Source organism: Neoarius graeffei, chromosome 2 (genome assembly GCF_027579695.1).
Source record: "Neoarius graeffei isolate fNeoGra1 chromosome 2, fNeoGra1.pri, whole genome shotgun sequence".
Taxonomy (NCBI): Eukaryota; Metazoa; Chordata; class Actinopteri; order Siluriformes; family Ariidae; genus Neoarius; species Neoarius graeffei.
This window is the reverse complement of record NC_083570.1, coordinates 116127714-116153748: the sequence shown is the minus strand read 5'-3', so window position 1 is coordinate 116153748 and position 26035 is coordinate 116127714. Positions and strand designations below refer to the sequence as shown.

Sequence of the window (26035 nt, the reverse complement as noted above, 5' to 3'; positions counted from 1 at the left end):
TGACATTGGATGCCTGTGATCTTCAAGACCTCAGGAAACACTGCGTTAAAAGCAGACACATGTCTGTAGTAGAAATCATTGTATGAGCTCAAGAACACTTCAGAAAACCATTGTCTGTGAAAACACTTCATTACTGCATCCAGAAATGCAAGTTAAAACCAGATATAAACAATATCCAGAAACACTGCCACCTTCTCTGGGCCCGAGCTCTTTTACAATGGACTGAGGCGAAGTGGAACATTGTCCCGAGGTCTGACAGATCAAAAGCAGAAATTCTTTTTAGAAATCATGGACACCACGTCCTCCAGGCTAAAGAGGAGACGGACCACCCGGCTTGTTATCAGTGCACAGTTCAAAAGCCAGCATCTATGATGGTATGAGGGGGCATTAGTGCACATAACATGGGAAGCTTGTACATCTGGGAAGGCATCATTAATGCTGAATGATATATACACATTTCAGAGCAATATGCTGTCATCCAGACACAATCTTTTTCAGGGAAGGCCTTCCTTCTTTCAGCGAGACAATGCCAAAACGCTTTCTGCACATATTAAACCTGCATGGCTCTGTAGTGAAAGAGTCCAGGTGCTAAAGTGGCCTGCTGCAGTCCAGACCTGTCTCCCATTTAAAACACTTGGCACTTTATGAAGCACAAAATACAACAAAGGAGACCCCAAACTGTTGAGCATCTAAAATTGTATATCAGGCAAGAATGGGACATTTCTCTTTCAAAACTACAGCAGCTGATCTCCTCAGTTCCCAAACATTTACAGAGAGTTGTTAAAAGGAGAGGTGATGCAACACAGTGGTAAAGACACCCCTGTCCCAACTTTTTTGAAACGTATTGCTGACATCAAATTCAAAACAAGCATCTATGTTTCAAAAAATAATAACATTTCTCAGTTTCAACATTTGATATGTTGTCTTTGTACTATTTTCAATGAAATATAGGGTTTCCATAATTTGCAAATTATTGCAATCTGTTTTTATTTACAGTTTACACAGTGTCCCAACTTTTTTGGAATTGGGGTTGTATTGCAAATAAGTAGATATGGCATCTAAGCACAGTAATTGTATGTCTGGCATTACCCAGATAAGGAATGGGTCCTCTAATGAGCTGGGGTCCTTACAAGGTTTCTTTCCTTTATAAAGAATAAAGTTAAAAAAAATGGCAGTTTTTCCTTTCTATCATCATTGCCAGCAACATTGGTCTATTGTAACTGGCTTGCTCATCAGGGTCAGAAGACTTTGAGATGTACCAGAATTAACAATAAAATAACAAATAATACAATGGGAAAATTGTGATCTCAAAGTGTGACTTTCACTGTGGCATGGGTGTCAGTTTGAGCCATATGGACTGGTTTGAGTATTTCAGAAACTGCTGATCTCCTGGGGTTTTCACACATGACAGTCTCCAGAGTTTACACAGAATGGTGCGAAAAACAAACAAACAAAAAAAACCATTGAGTGGGTGAGTGAGTGACAGTTCTGTGGGTGGAAACAAATGCCTTGTTGATAAGAGAGGGTCAGAAGAAAATTACCAGATTGGTTTGAGCTGCCAGGAAGGATACAGTAACTCATATAATTACTCTTAATAACTGTGGTGAGCAGAAAGGCATCTGAGCATGCAACAGCAGAACACATTGGGTTCCACTCCTGCAGCCAAGAACAGGGATCTTAGAATCAACAAAAAGTTCCTGTTAAAGTGGCTGGTGAGTGTAAGTTTTGAGTAAAGTTGGCACACCATCTCTTTGCAGAAAATAAGCCACTTGATTCACCAAAACTTGTGAAAAGGTTCAATGATGAAGGACTTGTGAATGAAAAAAGACAACATACAGACAAAGCCAGAAAGTCCACCTGCAGTCTGGGTGGGATAACCGAGTAAAAAAAAATAATAAATTAAATAAATAAATAATAATAATAATAATAATAATAATAATAAAAACAGGTGAGGAAAAAAGGAGCAAGTATTGTTTCAGACATTGATGAGGATTACCAGATACAACTAGAGCACAAACTATTCAAAACAGGATCAAGAAGCATGGATACACACAGGCCCATTTCAAGCTATTTGGGGGCCCTAGGCAAAGGGGGATCTGGGGCCCATAATTATCCCCCCCTCAACGAAAGGCCTTATGGCCGCCTACCCACTGAAGACTTAATAAATAAACATCACACATATTGTAATCATTCTTACGATTTTTACTTAATAAATGAACTCTTTACATTATTATAAATAATTATCAAACACAATTAAACACAAAAATAGACAAAATACACACACACACACACACACACACACACATATATATATATATATATATATATATATATATATCTCATCTCATTATCTCTAGCCGCTTTATCCTTCTACAGGGTCGCAGGCAAGCTGGAGCCTATCCCAGCTGACTACGGGCGAAAGGCGGGGTGCACCCTGGACAAGTCACCAGGTCATCACAGGGCTGACACATAGACACAGACAACCATTCACACTCACATTCACACCTACGCTCAATTTAGAGTCACCAGTTAACCTAACCTGCATGTCTTTGGACTGTGGGGGAAACCGGAGCACCCGGAGGAAACCCACGCGGACACGGGGAGAACATGCAAACTCCACACAGAAAGGCCCTCGCCGGCCACGGGGCTCGAACCCAGGACCTTCTTGCTGTGAGGCGACAGCACTAACCACTACACCACCGTGCCGCCATATATATATATATATATATATATATATATATATAAATCAAATATGAAAATACGACAAAGTAATATAAAATGTGCAAATAACACAACACTAAATATTTACAGTATATACACAAGTAGAAATAACTTCAAATGGTGATTAAATGATTACAAACATGAATAAGAATCTTAATAAGAACCAGCACACACAGAAAAGTGCAAAAGGTATAGAAAAACACATAAAAATTTAAGAATACACAACTAGAATCATGGGCAAAATGTCTAAAACTGCTGCTTGCAGGCTTTGGCTTCAGCGAAGGCAGCCACAATACCCTCCATGTCCAAAGACCTGCAGACATCACATTCAATTGACATCAGTGCCAGTCCGTAGAGCCTCTCTTGGCCCATGGCGGACCTCATATAGTTCTTAATAAGCTTCAGAGCTGAAAAGCTCCTCTCACTTGAGGCAACTGACACAGGAAGTGTAAGAAGTAAACGTAGTGCAATGCTTAAATTGCTGGCCGCTTGGTATTAATGAGTGTGTACATTCTCACTTACAAGTGTCTTGTTTTTTTTCTGTCTTCCTCTTCCCTTTTCTTCTTTCTCTTCTGGCTCCCTGAGGGGTAATTTCGCTTCATATTTGATTTTGTTTTGTTTTTTTTGCTGCGGAGCTCTGCAACCACTTGACTGGATGGAGATGGGCATTGAGGGGTTGACAAAAGACTGTCATTGCACTTTTCGGCCAAAGCATGTAGGGAGGCGCTGTTGTGCATTAGGGGGCCCCCCTTGGAACTAGGGTATTTCAACAAGTGTCATTAGGCACTGCGCTGCTGCGCTCAAAAAGTTATCATTGCTATTGAATACATAACCAGTCGTTCGGCAGCGGGGGCCCTTCGAGGGCTGGGGCCCTAGGCAATTCCCAAGTCTGCCTACCTTGTTGCAACGGGTCTGGATACACAGGGAGAGTAATGCAGCAGAAACTGTTTATCAGATTCAAGAATAAGAAGAATGATATTAACAAAAGAACATCCACAAGAGGACAAGAAGCAGTTTCTGGAGAACTCATTTTCAGATGAATGCAAATGTAAGGTGGATGGATCTGACGGATTTGATAGTAAAGGGTTTGTGTGGAGAAAATCAGGATAAGAATTCCAACCAAACTGTATTAAGGGTGCTACACTATAAAGCACAGAGGAGGCTGGGGCTGTTTCTCCTCCAGTGTTGTTGGTGAGCTTGTGTTCACTGATGCTATCATGAACTCGGAAGTGTACCAGAACATTTTGGATGCAAACTCACAGAAATCAGTGAAGAAATTATTCAAGCAACAGAAGTGGATTTTTTCAGCACGACAGTGATCCAAAACACCAGCTGGCTTTTGAAAGAAGACTTCTCAGAGCCCTTACCTAATCCCAATAGAGAAGCTCTATGGAGAAGAACTTGTTGATTAGTGATGCTCTAGTGTTGAGGAACTGAAAGTTTTGTTGGTTGGAACTTTGCAGAAACTTCCATCTCAGCTGTTACAAAAACCTGCTGATTCTCAGACTTTGTCAAGAAATTCTGCAAAACAAAGTCTGGCAAACTAAAGACTCAACAAGTGTTGCCAGGCAAAACAAACCTCACGCAGCAGCACTTATTTTATATCTATATGTTGATAATGGTAATATTTCTCAATTATCAGCTGTCAGGTTATAGTCCTATGAAAATCCATGACCTTGAGTTTGACATTTCAAAGTCATTCAAGGTCAAAGGTCATGGTGGAAGCTGACATGACATATGAGACTTCTTATATGTTGATAATGGTAAACATCTGGCTATCATGAACCATTTTAAAGTTAGAGCCATTTGAAAACCCAATTACCTTGAGTTTGACCTTTCAAGATCATTCAAGGTCAAAGATCATGGTGCCAAATGAAAGGCCATATGGGAATTCCTATAAGTTGATAATGGTAAATATCTGTCTACTATCAACCATTTTCAAGTTACAGCCCTCTGAAAATCCTTGACCTTGAGTTTGACCTTTCAAGGTCACTCAAGGTCAAAGATGATGGTGCCAAATGAAAGGCCATATGGGAGTTCCTATATGCTCATAATCGTAAACATCTGTCTATCGGCAATTGTTTTTGAGTTATAATGGAAAATATTTTATTTTGAACGATAATGCGAACCCTCTGACCTTTAACCCCCAAACACTACGGAGACTGTCCAAGCTACCCCATCATGCAACATATGGTTGGAAGCAGAATTGAAAGATGCACATTTTGGGTTTGGTTTGAAGTCAAAAAGATGAATTTGAAGAAAGTTATTGCAACTAAACAATCTTGACCTTTCCAGTGACGAATGATGAATTTTGACCTTAACCCGATTACCCCCAAAATTTAATCAGGTAATCTACGGACCATTGCCCACCTACCCTGAAAATTTGAAGTCAATAAGTGCAACCATCTAGATGCTAGATTGTTAACAGACAGACACACAAACAAACAAACAAACATACAAACAAACAAACCACACTGATTACAATGTCTTGCCCCATTGACTCCATCGCAGGCAAGGTAAACGTTGTTACTGTGACCTTTTAATGAAGCTTCTATTGAGCCTCCAAATACGTTTCTGTCAGGCCTTGAACAGTATCTCTATTATGTTTATATTTTTAAAAATAACAACATTTTGGGAGAAATATTTAGCTTGAAAAGTGTGCTTGTGGTAATAAAAGTGGGGCTCGCTGCAGCTTTAATCACTGGGAAGCAGGCTTTTAGTACTCAAGTCCGACTCATTTCAGGACTCGTGACTTGACTTGGACTCAGACTTAAACATTAACTGCATTCAGACTCAGGCCCGCCGACAGGGGAGGACAAATGGGTATGTTGTCCTGGGCCCAGGAATGGGGGGGGGGGGGGGGGGGGGGGGGGGGGCAGAACTGGGCTCTCATGAAGTTGCGATTATTTTATTTCATTTCAAAATGTGTTGATTTGGGGGAGAAATGTGCTATATTTGCATTCAATAAATGATTTCTAGATCTTTTGCCTTTATTGTCTTTGAAAAAGGCGTCAAGAACCCCCTACCACCCCTACTGCAAAAATGGTTTGGTCTGACTCTTTGATTAAGGGGAAAAAAACGACATCGTTCGATCATAGCGCTTCAGCAATCAGCGTGCGTGCCACTTGCCAACATGCACAAGTCAGGAGCACAGAAAAGAAAAAAGAGAGGAAGAAACCAAGAGACTCAGGGGCTCACTGCATAAATATTTTAAAAAAGATTGGGATGATGCAGCAGGTACTAGCAAAGGCAGTGGGGCAGCTGAGCCAGGTAAGACAGCCAACTTTTTCCAGCCCCGTAAAGTAACCCCAACCAAGGCACGCGCGGCACGCAATTCATGTTACAAACGAGGGGAGAGCAAGTCACACTGAACACCATATCAAACGCACAGGGCATTGAATCATTTCATAACCACAATGGCTTAATAACATTGTGTTTCATATATCTGATTGAAGCTAAGAATATTCACATTAGCCCGCAATCATATCCCGCCGTTTCTCAAGCGGTGTGTTCTTCTCTGCTTTTCACACTGGACAGTACGCACGCCCGCACAACAAAAGTCCGGCGCATTGCATTTCGCACCTGAATAGTTGCAGACTAAGGAAATGTTAAAATGTTAAAACTGTAAAAATGTAGAAATGCTAAAATGAAATGGTTGTTGACCGGTTGAATGGTTTTTGAATACCTGTCATTTAAGGGTTGGAGTGAGTAGAGACTGGGATAAGCAGTGATAGGAATAACGGCATTAGAAATAAACGGCGTTACTAACGGTGTTACTTTTTTTAGTAACGAGTAATCTAACTAATTACTTTTTACATCGTTATAACGCCGTTCCCGTTACTTACAATAAAATACTATGCGTTACTTTACTAAAGCTGTTCTCATCTGGCACGCTGCTCGTTCAGCCTTTCTTTACTCTGCTTTCGTGTGGGGCGGGGAGACACGAGACAACGGCACAGTAAGCCAATCAGAGTAGATTTGGACAACATACGTACTGTAGGTAGGCCACGCCTACTGCACTACTGCGCGCTCTTTCAATCAGAAGACACAGCGATGGCGAGCGGTCAGCCCAGCACTGCGCTTTCACATTGGAAATACAGCCATTGCTTTTCATTACTTGAAATAAAAGGCAAAAATGTCTACGTGCAATGCACATTATGTCGAGGAACAAAGCGTTTGTCCTCGTCAGTGGCCAGTAATTAGTAACATAATTTTAATAACTACAAAAATATCTTAAATTTGATAGATGTCTTATCTCACATTGTCCCACAAAAATATTAAGATAGTGTAGATAACGTTACTAATTGGTTCTGTTAAGTGTCCATTTCAGTCATTAAACACATTTAACATTCACTTTTATTATGATTACACTAATTGAATTTGATTTTTTTGAGGGGGAACAAAATGTAACGGAATAATTACTTTCCCTGGTAATTAGTTACTTTTATGACAAAGTAACTCAGTTACTTTTTGGGAAAAGTACCTAGTAACTATAACTAATTACTTTTTGAAAGTAACGTGCCCAACACTGGAGAGGTGTGTGTGTGTGTGTGTGTGTGTGTGTGTTGGCCCGGGGGGGGGGCCCATTCAGAGCATTTTGTCCCGGGCCCAGCCAAAGCTGTCAGCGGCCCTGTTCAGACTTGTAAACTGGAGACAAGGACTCTGATTTTTTCTTTATTTTTCTGTAACGTGCCATAATAATTTGGCAAAAGACATTTATGTGCAAGAGAATGCACATTCACCTGTTCATACGTCATGAACTAGCTAGTGTTAACCCTCTCTCATGTTATTTGCCCTGTTGATAGTGGGTGGGACTTGCTGAGTGATGAACAAGCTTTTTGTCTGTAGTCTATTAACTAAAATGGGGCAGTCGAGCAGTAACGTTAGTCAAACACAGTAGCAGAGACACTTTCACATAAAGTCAGCATGTAGCGTTAGACATTTCCGCAGCAGTCTATCGTGTGTACAGTCACCACAGTGGCTAACTAGCAGCAGCTAATGGCTAATATTCATGGGAGAAAATAACTGACACACCACTGTCTCTTTGGCCTCCGACACTCACTCACTCACTGGCCTTTTATTCTGCGCATGCTCAATATATACATCCCGGTGCACGCAGGCACTCACGTTCAGTATGACATCACTGCGTAAGCTATTTAACATGACTTTGCTACTATTTATCAAATGCTTAACACTCCCACTCAAAGACATGTTTATAGCTCCCTCTAGTGGTAAACAAAACCAAAAATACATAACTCCAAAACTCAAAATAAAAGCTTTGGCATACAGTACTGGCAGTGTTCTGAAAACTTCAAATAAAACTTATCATTACAAAACTTAACAGTTCGCATTTCTCTCCAGAAACATTTACATCTGTCAGCTCTCATTCCTCTCCAAACAAATATCCCTTGAACTTCTCAAATTTAGCCTTTGCTAAATTGAGATGGCTTCGTAAGAACATCAGCTACCATGTTTGCAGTAGGGCAGTATTCTATTAATATCTTCCCTTCTGTGTGTGCAGAACGTACAAAGTGATACTTAATATCCACATGTTTGCTTCTCTGTCTGCATACTGGGTTCTTAGACAACGCTACTGCCCCCGATTGTCCTCATATATCTTGACTGGTACATGCTGGTTACTACCATCCATTCCTTTAAGTAGTTGTACTAGGTACATACTCTCTTGAGTAGTGGCTGCTAGCGCTATATACTCCGCCTCGCAGGTAGATAGTGCCACTGTTGGCTGCTTTCTACTCTTCCATGATATAACTGGACCACTCTCAGTTAAGCTGAAACAGTACCCAGTTGTGCTCCTCCTATCATTTTTGTCAGTTGCCCAATCAGCATCACTATATCCCTCAAGTTGTAGGCTTTCCTCACATTTTCGATAGTGTAATTCTTGATCTATTGTACCCTTTAGGTATCTCAGTAGGTGTTTTGCTGCAACCCAATGCTGTTGCTTTGGTTCAGCTAAGTGTTGTGAAAGCTTACTAACAATCCAGCTCAAGTCAGGTCTGGTACATGTCATAATGTAAATCAAGCTACCTACTATTTCTCTATATCCTGTTGAGGCAATAGCCTCACCCTCATTGTCAAAATTCAACTTTTGCTCAGATGGGGTGGATCTCGGTTTACATTCAGACATTCCAAATTTTGCTAACATTTTCACAATGTGTCTCTTTTGAGTCATTTTGATCTCTCCTTCACTGTGACTAAAGTCAATACCCAGAAAGTGCTTAAGGCCCTGTCCACACGGCAACGGATTCAGGTGAATCTGATAAAATTGTTTATCATTTCGGCCTGGCGTCCACACGGCACCGGCGTTTTGGGTGCCCCAAAACAAAATCTTTTGAGAACGGGTTCCAGAGTGGAAAAATCTGGCAACGGCCCCATTGCGAAGTCGTCTGGATGAGTAGAACGGATTTGTTTATGATGACGTCACAACCATGACTGTCAGTGCTTCACGCCGGGTAGAAGTGTAACGAACTCGATGCGAGTTGTCAACAAATCCTATAACTTGGTTCATGAAACGCGCTTACAAAATATTTTCACTGTGAATATTTATTGTGTAATGGTGCAAAGTGAGAGAGAGAGAGAATAGCCCTTAGGGCAGAGTCTTTAGTCCAAACACTGTGGAAGCAGTACCAAATAAACAAAAACAATCCCGCCAGCAAAAATAGAAAAAAAAAAGGAGCGATCTCACCTCTTCAGATGTTGGTTTAAGTCCGACAATACATTCCTCAAAAAGGGCATAGAAGAACAAAGTAATCCATCAACGTGTAGCATTCAATTTATTCCGGACCATTAAAGAATTCTGGAGGATATCAGAATGTTGGCGTACCGGCTTCCATCTATCCCCATTCATTCCTCTTTCCACGTCTTTCATTTTACGCTACTGATTAATCATCAAAACTTTATGTGGCTAATGCTACAGAAGAAGGGGTTTATGCGCATGCATCTACTTCTTCTATTGTTCTGGTGTCTCTGATGGGACCGTCTTACAGCGCACGTAGTGGTGTGGCATGTGTATTGCATCATTTTCAGCAAGCGCTGCATTGCCATATGTACCTGAAATTTTACTGATCCGTTGCCCATGTGGACGCGATATTTAAAAAAAAAATCTCATTGCTGTTGTCGTGTGGATGTAGCCTAAGTGGACCCATATCCTTCATCTTAAACCTTCTCTTCAGCATCTCCTTTACATCACTGAGTAATGTGTTGTTACTCACTGCTATGATTAAGTCATCTACCCACACTAACAGAATCACTTTCTCATTGTCAGATTCTCTGCTGTAGACACAATGATCAGCATCATTTTGCACAAAACCATTCCCCGTAAGGTGATCATGCAGTCAGTAACAGGTTCCAGTTACGACCGGACTGTTTTAACCCATACAATGACTTATTGATTTTGCACACTAAGTGTTCTCCTGTTTCAGACTTAATCTCAAAACCTTCCGGCTGCTCCATATATACCTCGCAGTCCATTGGAGCATGGAGGTAAGCAGACTTTACATCCATTTGGTGTAGTGTAAGATCCTCCTGTACAGCAACCTGCATTAATGCTCGGACAGAGGTCATGTTGGCCGTGGGTGAGAATGTCTCTTTATAGTCAATCCCTTCCACTTGACCATACCCCTTTACCACATATCTGGCTTTACAAGTCTCAGATCCATCTGGGCTCTCTTTCACTGCATATACCCAGCGACCTCCCACTGCTTGTTTGCCCTTCGGCAGTGGAGTCAGAGTGAAAGTCTCATTCTCTGTTAAAGAGTTCATCTCTTCTCTGATTGCATCAGTCCATATTTTTGATTTCTCAGAGTCCATAGCCTCTCTAAATGTTTTAGGTACATCATAGGCCACCCTGTAGAAATAATCCACGTTTTCACATTCATCATTATCACACTCAGCTTTACATACTCCTTTAAGTACTCTGGAGCTTTTCTCTCTCTTGTAGGATATCTCCTTTCTCCCTGTTCTCTCTGAGTGCTATCTGCCTGGGTTGGATCTGCCTCAGTAGTCTCCTCCACACTAGGCTCTCTACTCTCTTCAAGCTGTCCCTGACCCTGGTTGACTATCTTTGGTGGAGTATTTCCATAACTCTCAATGTTGTCCCCCATGTCACAATCTGTCTGAGTTTGGCTATCTGCGCTACCTTTGGTGATAAATTTCACTAGCCTATGTTTTAGGACTTTCCCTGTCTCAGGATAATACACATTGTATGCTGGGCTATACTTATCATAGCTGACAAAGATCCTTTTGTCACATTTAGAATCCAACTTCTTCTTTTCCTGCTTATATACGTAACATTCAGAGCCAAATACCTTCATGTGAGATAGGTTAGATGTTTTTTCCTGTGAAAACACGGTAAGGTGTCTGCTCTAGGCGTTTACTGTAACACCTGTTACGAATTTGGGCTGCTCTCTGTAGGTCCATAATTGCTTTGGGAGGTTACTCTCCAACAGCATGCATCGTGACATCTTAAATAGGGTCCTCCATCCTCTTTCGGCAGTTCCATTTTGATGACGTGAGTAGGGTGCACTTGTCTCGTGCCTTATCCCTTTACTCAATCAATCAATCAATCAATCAAGTTTATTTGTACAGCGCTTTTAACAATAAACATTGTCGCAAAGCAGCTTTACAGAATTTGAACGACTTAAAACATGAGCTAATTTTATCCCTAATCTATCCCCAATGAGCAAGCCTGTGGCGACGGTGGCAAGGAAAAACTCCCTCAGACGACATGAGGAAGAAACCTCGAGAGGAACCAGACTCAAAAGGGAACCCATCCTCATTTGGGCAACAACAGACAGCCTGACTATAATATTAACAGTTTTAACAGGTATAACCCTCAACTGTCCTCATGGGGCCGTCCTTCACAGGAGTGGGGCGATAAAACTCCGACCAGACACAGGGCACCAGGATGGATCAAGCAGGTCCGAGGGGCAGAAGAGGCCAGCATCTCAATCCCAGGATCAACATGTAACTCAGAGGGACAGATTGGGGGGGGGGGGAAGAGAGAGAGAGAAAGAAAACATGTTGTTAGGTATGCCCTAAAAATGACAAGTATTAAATCTGTGTGGTAGGCTCGCAGAGACGAGAGTCTTTACATCAGGCATGACACACAATGGCATGTTAATATGGTAAAAGAATATATCATGACCTGCTCTGGCTGGATGCTAGATTGGGTGATGGGAGCACACTCCTCAGCAATGATGAGATGCAGATGGGACCCTTAGGCCTGGCCAAGACAATTCAGTTACATTTCACCGGGTCTGGGACATGCGACAGAATGTCTGACGGCCGATTCCCTGCAGGCTACGATAGCCAGTCGAGGTCCCCACCGTCTCCACCAAAAGATTTCCTGTTGACTCCATGTAACTCAGAGGGACAGATTTGGAGTGTGGGGGGGGGGAGAAAGAAAACACAGGTGGTTAGGTATGCCCAATGTCACCTGAATAAGTAGGAACAGTATACATATTGCACCAAGTACAAGCAGGGACTCCGGCAACTAACTATGACAGCATAACTAAAAGGAGAGAGCCAGAAGGTAACACAGGCATGAGGGAGCCCCGGGACATAAAGCAGCCAGCCACTGCACCGTCAACAAACTCGAGTGAGCAAGCGAGTGGGGACTGACAGCATCCATACATCCCAGTTTACCAAAACACTCTATGTCTGAGGACCCTCCAGACCTACTCCTTTACCTCATAAACACCATTAACAAAAGGCTTGACTAAACAGATATGTTTTCAGCCTAGACTTAAATGCTGAGACTGTGTCTGATTCCCGAACATTACTTGGAAGGCTGTTCCATAACAGTGGGGCTTTGTAAGAAAAGGCTCTGCCCCCTGATGTAGCCTTCACTATACGAGGTACCAGCAGATAGCCTGCACCTTTTGATCTAAGTAGGCGTGGCGGGTCATAGAGGAGCAGAAGTTCACTCAGGTACTGTGGTGCGAGACCATTTAGTGCTTTAAAGGTCAATAGTAGTATTTTATAATCAATACGAAATTTGATTGGGAGCCAATGCAGTGTGGATAAGACAGGCGTGATGTGGTCATATTTTCTAGTTCTAGTAAGGACTCTTGCTGCGGCATTTTGAACTAACTGGAGCTTGTTTATGCACTTATTGGAACATCCAGACAGTAAGGCATTACAATAATCCAACCTGGAGGTAACGAAAGCATGGACTAGTTTTTCTGCATCATGCAATGACATTAAATTTCTTATCTTTGCAATATTTCTGAGATGAAAGAAAGCTATCCGGGTGATGTTATCAATGTGAGTTTCGAATGAAAGACTGGGGTCAATAATCACTCCGAGGTCTTTTACTGCTGCACGTGAAGAAACAGAAAGGCCATCCAGAGTTACTGTGTAATCAGAAAACTTACTTCTAGCTGTATGTGGTCCTAGCACAAGTACTTCAGTCTTGTCAGAGTTAAGCAGAAGGAAATTTATAAGCATCCAGTGTCTAATGTCCTTAACACATTCCTCAATTTTATTAAGCTGGTGTGTCTCATCAGGTTTTGCAGAGACATACAACTGTGTGTCATCAACATAACAGTGGAAACTAATACAATGTTTACGAATAATATCGCCCAGAGGTAACATATATAGAGAAAAAAACAGTGGACCCAAGACAGAACCTTGTGGAACACCAAACTTTACCTCGGTACGTCTAGAAATATCACCATTTATATCAACAGACTGATAACGATCAGTTAGATAAGACCTGAGCCAGGAGAGGGCCATTCCCTTAACTCCCACAACATTTTCTAGTCTATCCAGAAGAATGGAATGATCAATGGTATCAAATGCTGCACTAAGGTCAAGCAACACAAGTAGCGAGACACAGCCCTGATCAGACGCCAACAGTAGGTCGTTTACTACTTTAACCAGTGCTGTCTCTGTGCTATGATGAGGTCTAAATCCTGACTGATACATTTCATGGATGTTATTCCTATGTAAATATGAGCATAACTGCTGTGCCACAGCTTTTTCAAGGATCTTGGAGATAAAGGGGAGGTTTGATATTGGCCGATAATTGGACAGCTGACAGGGATCAAGGTCAGGTTTTTTAATCAGGGGTTTGATAACTGCTAGTTTAAAGGATTTGGGTACATAGCCAATCATAAGAGAAGAATTTATTATTTTTAGAAGCGGTTCAATTACTCCAGGCATTATCTGTTTGAATAGATGTGTCGGTAAGGGATCTAGTACGCAAGTTGAGGCTTTTGATGTAGAGATTAATGAAAGTAATTCAGTTTCTTTTAGGGGAGTAAAACATTCTAACTGATGATCTGATACAGTTATATTGTTAACTACAAGGTCACTTTCATTGTCTAACCTTAAATTAGTAGTTTGAATTTTTTGTCGGATATTCTCAATTTTGTCATTAAAAAAATTCATGAAGTCGTTGCTACTACATACTGCAGGTGTGCATGTGTTGATAGTGGACTTATTCCTGGTTAATTTTGCTACAGTATTAAATAGGAATCTAGGATTATTTTTGTTATCTTCTATTAGGGAGGAGAAATATGTTGATCTCGCAGCACTAAGAGCTTTTCTATACTTCAGGAAGCTCTCCTTCCACGCCAATTTGAACACTACCAATTTTGTTTGACGCCATTTACGTTCCAATTTTCGAGTGGTCTGTTTTAATGTGTGAGTGTCATCATTATACCAGGGTGCTAATTTTTTGTCTCTGACCATTTTCCTTTTTAGAGGAGCTACATTATCTAAAGTATGGCGGAATGTTGACTCTAAGCATTCAGTTGCCTGATCAAGTTCTGCAGGGGCTGACAGTGACCCAATCAAAGTTGACAGCTCTGGGAGATCATTTATAAAGCTCTGTGCAGTAGTTGACGTGAAAGTACGTTTAATACAGTAGCGTGGTGAGGTGCATATATTATTACTCAGACATATTTTGAATGAGATGAGACAATGATCTGAGATAACTTCAGACTGTGGAAGTATGACTATATTGTCTACGTTTAATCTGAATGTTAGTATTAGATCAAGGGTGTGACCACCATTATGGGTCGGTCCTATGACATTCTGCTTAATCCCGACTGAATCTAAGATGGACACAAACGCTGTTTTTAAAGGGTCTTCTGGGTTATCAAAGTGAATATTAAAATCTCCGACAACTAAAGCTTTGTCTAAGGAAATAACCAAATCTGAGATAAAATCTGCAAATTCAGAAAGAAACTCAGAATATGGCCCCGGGGGCCTGTAAATAATAAGCAATGGAATTAACTGGGTAGACTTATTTTTCGAGGCTACATACATTATATGAGTATGAAGAACTTCAAATGTATTAAATTTATAACCAGGTTTGTGTGTTACACCTAGATAATCGTTATAAATAACCGCGACGCCTCCTCCTCTGCCAGTTAGACGAGGCTGGTGTATATAACTGTATCCAGGAGGACTCGCTTCATTTAATGCTATATATTCATTTGGCTTCATCCATGTTTCTGTTAAACACAGTACATTAAACTCCTGATCAGTAATGAGTTCATTAACCATTAGCGCTTTAGATGTAAGAGATCTAATATTTAATAGCCCCACCTTTAGATCAAAGGTGCTGGCAGCAGCAGTACAGTCAGTCTGATCTAATTTTATATTGATTAGGTTACTGGAACAAACTCTCTGAAAATTTCTACCTTTTTGTTGAGCTCGGGGAACAGACACAGTCTCGATGTAGTGGGCCCTGAGTGATGACTCTGTGCAGCTAGCAGACAGTCGGTTTAGCCTGTTCGTCTGCTCCCTGGCCTTGGCTCTGGATTGTCAGAAATTAACTAGGCCTGTTCTGAGACTATGACCTATGCTGCAGGAAATGAGAGCAGCACCTTCCCGAGTGGGATGGATACCGTCCCGCCCTAACAGGCCAGCAGTGCCCTCAAAATTAGCCCAATTATCTATAAAGCCCACACTGTTTTCAGAGCACCACCTGGACAGCCAGCAGTTCAGCGACCATAACCTGCTGTAAGCTACATCGCCACGCCGCATTGGGATGGGGCCAGAGCATACTACAGCATCGGACATCGCCTTCGCTAATTTAAACACCTCTACAAAGTTACTCTTAGTAACCTCAGACTGACGAAGGCATATATCATTAGCTCCTGCATGGATAACTATCTTTGAGAACCTGTGCTTGCCTAGGACCCTAAGATTACCTGCTATGTCCGGCGCCCTGGCTCCCGGTATACACCTGACTAAAGCTGCTGGTGCCCCTAAAGGCTGAGCTAATTTCACGTGCCGTATGATAGAGTCCCCTATAACCAGAGCTCTTTCAGGTTTCTCAGTGGGTGCATCACTAAGGAGAGCAAACCTGTTCGACACGTGACGCGGAGAGGAGTGGTGCTCCCATGGGCGAGCCTCAGCGGTAGCTTTGGCTCTACGCTTATGCCGCCGAGCCGTCACCCATTCGCCCCGCTGTAAGGGCTCTAATGCCGGAGTTGGGGGATTGCTAACTCCACCTAGGGCGTCCAGACTTTCCCTAACAGAAACTACACTGTTCTCACACTCACTAACCTGCTCTAAAGCCTGGACACGCGCTTCTAGCACTGAAATCTTCTCCGTCAGAGAGCTAACTAATCTGCACTTATCACAAGTAAAGCTAATAGAGCTATCGCTAGTGACGGAGGAAGAATGACTAAACATCCTGCACTCAGCACACTGAACAGGCTGAAGGTGTGCCATGATGAAAAGATTCACGTACCTTAAATGAAGATCTGTTGATATTAAAGCAGATCAGATGGCCTCCGCTTGTGGACTTTACACAGGAGGAGAGAAAAAGAAAGCTTCCGGTCTCGGCGTTCTTCCGAAAAAAGAAAGAGAAAAAACTGGAAAAAAAAAACCGGAAAAAGGAAAGCGAAAGTGAAAAGTACAAAAATGAAAGCGACAGTATAATAAAAATGAAGACGATACTGGAAATTTATTTATAGAAAAAAAGTTAAAAAAGGATTAGTAATTAACGCCGGCACTCGCGGGAAAAAGGACTCGGCGCGAACAACTCAGGAAACAGGAAGTGCGTAAACAGGAAGAGGAAGTGTAAAATGAAGTGTCTCCTAAGTAAAGACTGGAACTCCTGCCTGGTAAACTCTGTACCGTTATCTGACTTATGCACTTTATCTTTCCATATGGAGCTACATCTGCTATGAATTTCTCCGTAGCTTTTGTCGTGTCACTTTTTGCTTTGATAAAGTATGGAAAAATCATCCCACTGTAATCATCAGTAAATGCTATTGCATATCTGTATCCATCCTTATCTGCTGGTTCTATAGGGCTGCACAAGTCTGTAGCTCTAGTACTCCAGTAGCTTTGGCATCTGCCTGCCTGTTTCTGCTTTGTGTAAACTTGCCCTGTATGCATATTTCACAATTTTGAGTAGACTTGTCATTTTTCCCTTTTATCGACATTCCTTCAACCACCTTTTCCAATTTTGCAATATCATCAAAATTACAATGACCAAATATCCTATGCCAGGTTTGAATGTCATGACAACCATACACTTCATCAACATTTTCATCCTCTACTGTGCTAAGGTAATACAGCCTACCATACACCTCCATTTTGAACTTTGTACCGTCCTTGTTGACCAGCCAGTCATCACCGTCCTTGAAGCGAATCTCGGCTCCGTTGGCTGTCGCCGCTTTGACTGAAAAAATGTTCTGTGGAAATGATGGGATGTAGAGTGCTTGCTTGAGCCTTGTTCTCACTCATCGTCCCTCGCTGTCCAGCAAGTAGATCTTGGCGTCTCCTCTCATTTTCGCCACCCCGCTCACCTTGGTCCCATCGGCAAGCTCGAGCTTGTGGTCCTCGGGTCTGAAGCTCTTGTCCACTGTTTTGAACTTTGTGGCATCATTGATCATGTGTGAAGTGGCGCCACAGTTGACCATGAGACCCTTCTTGTTTCCTTGCTGTATTGGACAGTCACTTATCTGGAAGAAACAGAAAGTTGTAGAATCTTCTTTGGCCTCTCCATCAGCTTTCTTCACGTAGTCACAGCCTCGTCCTCGACCATGCCCTCTGCCTCGCCGTGGTGTGTCCCACTTTCGATCTTCTCTTCTCTGTTGGGTGTTGTCCGGACATGCCCTAGCCATGTGTCCCTTTTTACCGCACGTATAATACTCAACATCAGCCAACCCCATTTTCTTTCCACGTCCTCTACCACGTGCTTTCGTTGCCCTGCTAGTCTTCATTACCTTGTCTTCCACATTCACATCACTTCTCCCATATTTCTCTGTACTCACATAACTTCGCAGTTTCGTTTTAAACTCGACGAACGTTACAACATCATTTGTCTGTGTGATGTGCACTATGAACGGCTTGTATGACTCAGGTAGCCCTTTTACTACCATTGTTATCTGAAGTTCATCACTTATTTGTTCATCTGCTCTTCTTAATGACGTGAATATAGTCTCTGCTCGAATTATATAGTCAGTAACTGTTTCACTGCTAGCTTTATAGAGCGAAGAAAGTTCACAGTACAAACTCACAATGCAGGGTTTGTCCTTTCCTGCTTAGTGCTCGCGAAGAATCCCCAGTGCTTTTCTTCCATCACGTTTCGCATCTCTCATTACCAACGACAAACTCTTGTTGTTCAGACATTGCACTAGCTCTGCATAAGCCTCTCCGTTCTCTTCTGCAAGAGCTCCTTCGTCATCTGAATCTATCTCCGGATCCTCCAGGATAACATCTCTGAGACCACGCAACTCCATGTTCGCGAGGAACCTTGTTTCCCAGAGTTCGTAACTTTTCTCGTCACCGTCGGATAAAAGTCTCAGCCACCTGTGGCCTGCCTGACTGGGCCCATAACCTGTCGTGTTAGACATTTCCGCAGCAGTCTATCGTGTGTACAGTCACCACAGTGGCTAACTAGCAGCAGCTAATGGCTAATATTCATGGGAGAAAATAACTGACTCACCACTGTCTCTTTGGCCTCCGACACTCACTCACTCACTGGCCTTTTATTCTGCGCATGCTCAATATATACATCCCGGTGCACGCAGGCACTCATGTTCAGCATGACATCACTGCGTAAGCTATTTAACATGACTTTGCCACTATTTATCAAATGCTTAACACAGCAACAGCCACCGTCAAATGGTGCAGGTGGAGTCTTGTTCTTGGACTCGACTCAGATCAATAGTGGACTCGACTCGGACTTGACTCAAAATCTTCTTTAATGACTTGGACTTGACTCGAACTTAAACACTGGGGACTCGAGACTGGACTCGGACTTGAGGTTTAGTGACTTGACTACAATGCTGCTGGGACGGCCTGTATGGTTCTGGTTGCGTTAGGTTTGTGTGGCTTTCTGTGCATCCAAACATCTAAGAAGGGCAGAACTGACCTGACAACCACTATGAAACCTCCACCACCCACAAAACTTTTCATCATCTCAGAAAATACTCATCTCATCTCATTATTGGTAGCCGCTTTATCCTGTTCTACAGGGTCGCAGGCAAGCTGGAGCCTATCCCAGCTGACTACGGGCAAAAGGCGGGGTACACCCTGGACAAGTCGCCAGATCATCACGGGGCTGACACATAGACACAGACAACCATTCACACTCACGGTCAATTTAGAGTCACCAGTTAACCTAGCCTGCATGTCTTTGGACTGTGAGGGAAACCGGAGCACCTGGAGGAAACCCACGCGGACATGGGGAGAACATGTAAACTCCGCACAGAAAGGCCCTCGCCGGCCACGGGGCTCGAACCTGGACCTTCTTGCTGTGAGGCGACAACGCTAACCACTACACCACCATGCTGCCTCAGCAAATACTCAAGTAGAAATTGTTTACCAATACATGTACTCATACATGTTTGAACTTGAATACATGTCTCTTTATGGAAGTCTTCACCGTATCAACGATTACATGTTTTGTTTAGTTTTTTTTTAATCCGTTTATATGGAGCGTCCACTGTACATGCTAATAGTCGTACCTTCAGAAATCTATGGTGGTGAAACTCGGAAAACGACAGCGAAAATGGTTCAGATGTTAAATGTGCTTCAAAGTAGGTGCCTTCGAAAAATTCTAGGTACACATGGGATAGACCACATCACCGATGAAGCAGTTGCTAGGTGTGCAAACACGAGGGATTTGTATGACATTGTTAAAAAACGGAGACTATGCTTTGCTAGCTATGTTTTATGACTTCCAGACAGCAGGCCATCGAACACTGCACTCATCTGGACTCCAAGAGGTGGAAAACGCCCAAGAGGACATCCAAAAATTACATGGAGAGCCACATTTAAAGAAGATCTCAACAGGCGTAATATTCAGTGGAGTTCAATAGAGTCTGTTGCAGCTGACAGAGAAAGATGGAGAGAACTTGTGGCCCTTTGTCCTTCCCAGGGCTTGAGAAGGTAACTAACTGTACATGCCCCATGAATGAAGTGTTACTATAGAAATGAATACATATCATAATGATTAAAACCTGTGACTTTGAGATGCACAACTGTCAGAGCTGCTGTTACTTAAAGCAGATACGCAGAGCCATGGCCTCACTTTCGTTTATAAATGCCTTGAGGCCTCAAGAATGGCACAGGAATAGTTTTAAGCATTAACAATAAATCTAATATCGTAATTTTTACGATTAAAGTGATTCATATAGGTAGTGGGCCGAGTGAATGACCTTGATGTTCGTAACGTCACAGCAGGAAGTACATTAGTCTCATCGCCATTTCCGCTATACTAAAACAGAGCTGACTGCAACTCCGATCCTCCATTTTGAGCTAATTTATCGCCATGCCACGTAGATGTGTTGCTGGCAGGTTCAGCAACACGACAGAAGGTGGATTTATGTTGCATTCATGGCCCAAGAATGTTCAAACTGCAAAGATTTGGACCCGTTTTGCGAGAAGTTTACGGGCACATTAGGCCCCGATGAAGTGGTCTCTCCTCTGCTCTGCACATTTTACTGAAGACTCGTACGAGACCTCTGATCTGTTGAGGAGCGTTGACTATAAGCCCGTAGTGAAAGAGGGTGCAGTATCAACAATTAAAGTAAAAGAAAACAAGAAAAGGAAAGAATTTTATTTATTTATTTATTTATTTATTTAAAAAAGGAAAGTTCAGTTGCACCAGTTCTCCAGGAGTGTGAGCCGAGGGTTGTTGCTAAAACCTGGGATGGAACAGGACATGACATATCGCTCAGGCAGTGACCTTCCCGCGGTTGTTGCTAAAACCGATGACGTCCCATTCCATCCCGGGTTTTAGTAATTGCCTGAGCCGAGCAGTAATGGCAGAATACACAGTTTGAAGAAAACAGTGAATGAGTGGAGCAGCCGTCTGATTTCTAAATTAGACATCGCTGCCATCTCGCCCTTACGTGGAAGAAGTGAATGAACGGAGAACTGAACGAACAACTGAAAGTCAGATTGTTTCAAAACAATCGGCCACAAGATCGGCCTTCAAGAAGCAAGAACACAGGTAAGCTCTGACTCTCATTTGGATACAAAACAACAAAAACACATTGTTTACCTGCATTTATATGAATACATGTAACTTGTATTGTGTGTTTAAGTTACCGGTAGGGGCAGCACGGTGGTGTAGTGGTTAGCGCTGTCGCCTCACAGCAAGAAGGTCCTGGGTTCGAGCCCCGTGGCCGGCGAGGGCCTTTCTGTGCGGAGTTTGCATGTTCTCCCTGTGTCCGCATGGGTTTCCTCCGGGTGCTCCGGTTTCCCCCACAGTCCAAAGACATGCAGGTTAGGTTAACTGGTGACTCTAAATTGACCGTAGGTGTGAGTGTGAATGGTTGTCTATGTGTCAGCCCTGTGATGACCTGGCGACTTGTCCAGGGTGTACCCCGCCTTTCGCCCGTAGTCAGCTGGGATAGGCTCCAGCTTGCCTGCGACCCTGTAGAAGGATAAAGCGGCTAGAGATAATGAGATGAGAAGTTACCGGTATAAGATTATTTAATTTGCTTCAGAATGTGATCGTCTCAGTTCATCTGATTATTTAATGAGCCTTTTATGTTTTATCAGTGAAAATGCATGCATGTACACATGGGCACCGCCAGGGGGGGAAAGGTTAGAACAATTCTAGGGGCCCAGCACTGCCATGGGGCCCTTTAAGGGGCTGATAATATGCTTTTAATGATTTTAATAAGTCTTTTGAAATAACAACAATGCAATATTTCATCTGGTAAAATGAGCTAATTGAACAAGGTTGTCTATTTCTTGAGTTCTTCAACATATTGTCATTTAACCCTCCCCCTTTTGCGAAATGGTACGGTCCAGTTCTGGTAGAAGCGCGATGCGTTAAATCTGTGTGCTGATCAGTGCAACGCTACTTGCTGCTGTGTCGCGGTGCAGCAGCCAGCCAGCCAGCAGTGGAGTGCGTACAGTCTATGATCGCTAAATATGAAGAGTGGCTGTCAAAAACATAAAGAAAGGCAGCTGAAAGCTGAGAGGGACCGGAGAGGCAGGCAACTGGTCACTCAGTTTTTCCCAAAGAAAGGTAGCTATCGCTCACATGTGTGTTCAAAATATTAACGAATGGTAAATGAACAGTATGAACGTGGTTGGATTAGCCTATCAAGAGAACACTTTTACAGTTTGTACAGTGACATTTTTTCCATTTTAATAACTGAGCTGACTTGTGTGATAATAAACAAGATGAAATATTACGTTATGCTGGTGCTAATAACTAGTGCTAATAACCAGTTTCATAACTAATGGGGTGCCCTAAATATGCACAGATTCAGCCTCAGGGGGACCTCCGCCCTACCAAACCACTGAACCCCCCTTTGGAGAAGGAGGTAAGCAGCAATACAACCCATAAATGCTTTAGGATTGAAGTTTTTAATGAGCGAGCGCCATATACAGTTTGCTAGATTAAAGTGTTGCTAATAACGGACACCAGTCAAGTGTTTGACATGGTTACGTGTGTGGAATGTTCACACGTTCTAAACCATTGGTTTCAAATTGAGGAGCTGGAGAAAACTTTTTCTATGATTTATTAGCAGTCACATCACACATTTCACTACCAATTGTCCTGGCACAAGAAGGCATGTGGCAAAATCTTGAATTTTCATTTGTGATTGTAAATGCACCAGAATTAGTCACTGACCAGTTTTCATCTAGTCCCTGGTAGGTTAATACATAAAATGTAATAACAAAGTCACAAACTCAAGGTCCATGGGCTATCAAAAGTCAAATAATGACAATAGTGCAATTGTGACGAGGGTGGGCAAAGTTGGGGGGCCCAAAATTCTAATCTTTCATGGGGCCCAAATTTTCTGGCGGCGCCCCTGCATGTACATGTATGTTGCATAAGTTATAACACCTATCCTTTTTTAATGAGAGTCAACCCACAATCAATGAAGTCAAATCAGTCTTAGTTGAGCAAGTCGGTAACGGTATTTCTTACTTTCACCATACATTTTTATTTATATGACTTTGGTCTATAGCTGTCAAAGGCCTCGGCCTTAAAACTGGTTACCGCTGTGACATCACACGCTCAGAGCTGGCTGGCTCAGCGGGGCAGCTCCAATGCCAACTTTGTGGTCGATTTTAACTCTCAAAAATATATTTTTTATTCCCATTTATGCAGCATACAAGAGTCAAGGATGGAGATACTATCCACTCAGAAATTTATTTAAAAATAAAGGTTCTGCATATCTGCTTTAATAATTATTCGCTGAAGGTGAAGTGAATATTGGTGAATAATAACTGAGACGAAGACGAGGTTATTATTCACCGATATTCACTGAGCCTGAGCTGGATAACTGTTTTAGTATAAATACACAGGTGATTTTTTGAAAAAATCATATTCAAAAAATAATTTATTTCAATCTTCAAAAGCAGCATGTAAGTGTAATAACTTTGCGGCATAGACTTGTGTCACTTATCTACACCGAGTCACATAAAATCTTGAAATCGATAAAATAAATCACAATTCCACCTTCCCTTTGAATAGGTTTAGACCAAACTTCCTATCATCTTTAGTGCTTTTATTTAGGAAAAACATTTTCTTTCATCATTTGCAATTCTTCCTCGCTCACGGTGATGAAGCAATTGGCCGCCATTTTGCTGAGTTGCTCAAGGTGATAATCGAGAAATAGTCTGAATCTCTCAACCAATCAGCGTGCACAATTTCCTGTAATCACCTGCGTATTTATACTAAAGAAAATGAATCAACACCTTTATGACTTCCACAGTTAGGATCCAGAACTCAACAGCGCTGAATAATATGACTTAATATTCATCCTCTTAGCCAATTTTTTCCATCTCAGCCAAGCATAAAAACTTATTTCAACATTTGGTAGCTAATAGTTGGGTCGGGGTTTTTTTTTTTCATATTTTCTAAAATGGTCAAAAGGTCATAGATGTGAAATTAAAGCAAGTTTAAAATGAGTGTGTTCTCACAAAGACACTAAACCAGAGTACTCTCTCTCTCACACACACACACACACACACACACACACACACACACACACACACCTAAATGGTGTACCTAAATACCCAACCCAAGTCCACATGTAAAAATGTGTGAAAAAACACGTTGAAAAAAATGCACATGCAGCTTTCACATGTGAAGTTTGTCTGACTTTTCTGTATGAAAGCTAATGATTAATTCCTCATTTATATCGATACAAGACACCAGCGTTTCTAATCCAGTTCACTTACCAGACTGAGCAGAAAGCGCACACTGCCCGAGCAGGAGAGAGAGAAGAATACAGAGCTTCATCATCGTCTTCTGTCTCACACCGAGGAGAAACTGATAACAATAGATGTGTTGAAATGTAATAAAGCTCACGCTGATTTATTTCGTACCAAAGAAAACTGGAAAATAGGAGAAGCAAGTCACCATGAAAAAGGATGTAAAAGAGGAAACACTGACGCTGCTATGGTCTTAAATGTGCGTGTGTGTGTGTGTGTGTGTGTGTGTGTGTGTGTGTTCTCTATGACGCACCTTTTTTCATAATGATACTGCTGTACACATGATACAGTCTCTGTGAACCAAACAGGAAATAGTTTTTGCAACTGTAAAAGACAGATGTTTCACATCTGATGTTGGAAATCAGAACAAGTGCACAATTGTACTTTTTGTCTTCAGTTACAGAAAAGAAATCAGTTACGATCTCACTTTTTGTTCAAAGCACTATACAAATAAAATTGAATTGAATTGAATTGAAGAAACATCATTTTGCAGTAGATGTTTTGACAGATGAGTGAATTAAACGCACTTCCTGAAATTTAGAAAGTTTTTAAACTGCATATAATGTAACATTTTTAGGGCCCGAGCACCGGAGGTGCATGGCCTCCGGTGTCCATTGGAGGGCACTGCATCAAGGTACAATGCCCTATGGACCCTTTTCACGTGACGTCACGACAAACGCGGCCGCCATTTTGGACATGCACTACCAGTAGTTTACCACAGCCAGCATTGAGGAACGGCAGCAAAGAAAGTGTTTATTTTCAACAAGACTTCCATCATGCCACTATATTGTTGTGCACCTGGATGTAGTAACCATCAACAAACAAGGCAAGGTTTATCATTTTATCGGATGCTGACCGACGGAGAAGATGGATAGCGGCATACCAGCGCTTGTGTAGTGACCACTTTGTTGGAGGTAAGACGAATAAAATTAGCCAGAAAAGGCATTACATTGCTGTTAACATTCTGTGGCGGCGAGTGTGTAACCAAATAGGCTAAAATAACCCATTGTAACCTCTTTGTTCTTCTGTAGTAGCTATTAGCTAACGACATTAGCTAGCGTTGTGTTCCTTTGCTGTTGGTAGACTGTAGGACAGATCAGAGGCAGTGTCCTACAAACAGCGCTTAATTTGAGGGGGAGCAAGCCGGAGCACGCTCCGGAACCTCGGGCGTTGGCTCCGGCAGCTATTTACACTGGATCCGGTGATCCGACACCTCTTTTGACTATGTAACAAAAAAAAAAACCAAATAATTAAATAAAAAAATGCAAGTTTATTTAGTGTTAATGTCTGATTTTGATATCTGTCTTGTTGGTGATTTCTCTCATGAAACGACATCCACAAAATATCTGCAGATGAACATAATTTGCAGTGTTATTACAAAACATGCCCAGAAGCGCAGCGCCGCGCCCCCCTCCCCCCCTCTTTTTTTCTGCACCGGAGCCGCTCATCCTCTGCGCTCCGGGACCTCCCACTTTACAAATTAAGCACTGCCTACAAATAAGTGTTCAAAACAAGAGGAACATGTATTTGTCTCTTAAATCCAGGCCGTTCCCTGTAATCTGTCACAACGGTTGGAGAAAGTAATGGCAAATAGTGAGTGCACAAACCATAGAAGGTAAACTGTACACAG

General features: G+C 42.2%; 2 protein-coding genes and 1 long non-coding RNA gene across 4 annotated transcripts in view; all 3 read right to left on the bottom strand.

The window, feature by feature from the left end:
• The window catches only part of LOC132875055 (uncharacterized), a 50248-nt gene extending 25622 nt beyond the window's left edge, over positions 1–24626 (bottom strand). The window contains exons 1-2 of one of the 2 annotated variants that reach the window (XM_060911646.1): positions 24554–24626; positions 24373–24463 (exon numbers count right to left, since the gene is read on the bottom strand). In XM_060911646.1, the coding sequence (XP_060767629.1) occupies positions 24373–24463; positions 24554–24556 (94 nt within the window). In that variant the 5' untranslated portion in view covers positions 24557–24626. Of the gene's footprint in view, positions 1–24372 lie in introns of both variants that reach the window. The other variant, XM_060911655.1, reaches the window with a different exon arrangement.
• Positions 7761–16539, bottom strand: LOC132875050 (uncharacterized). The gene is made up of 2 exons (XR_009651753.1): positions 16451–16539; positions 7761–12085 (listed from the first exon to the last, which is right to left on the bottom strand). It is a non-coding gene; the product is annotated as an uncharacterized LOC132875050 (long non-coding RNA).
• LOC132875041 (uncharacterized) lies at positions 12309–13338 on the bottom strand (the record flags this gene model as incomplete). The annotated part of the gene is made up of 1 exon (XM_060911631.1): positions 12309–13338. A coding segment is annotated over one exon (897 nt), but the record flags the coding sequence as incomplete, so codon positions are not given.
• Positions 24627–26035: the final 1409 nt, after the last annotated feature.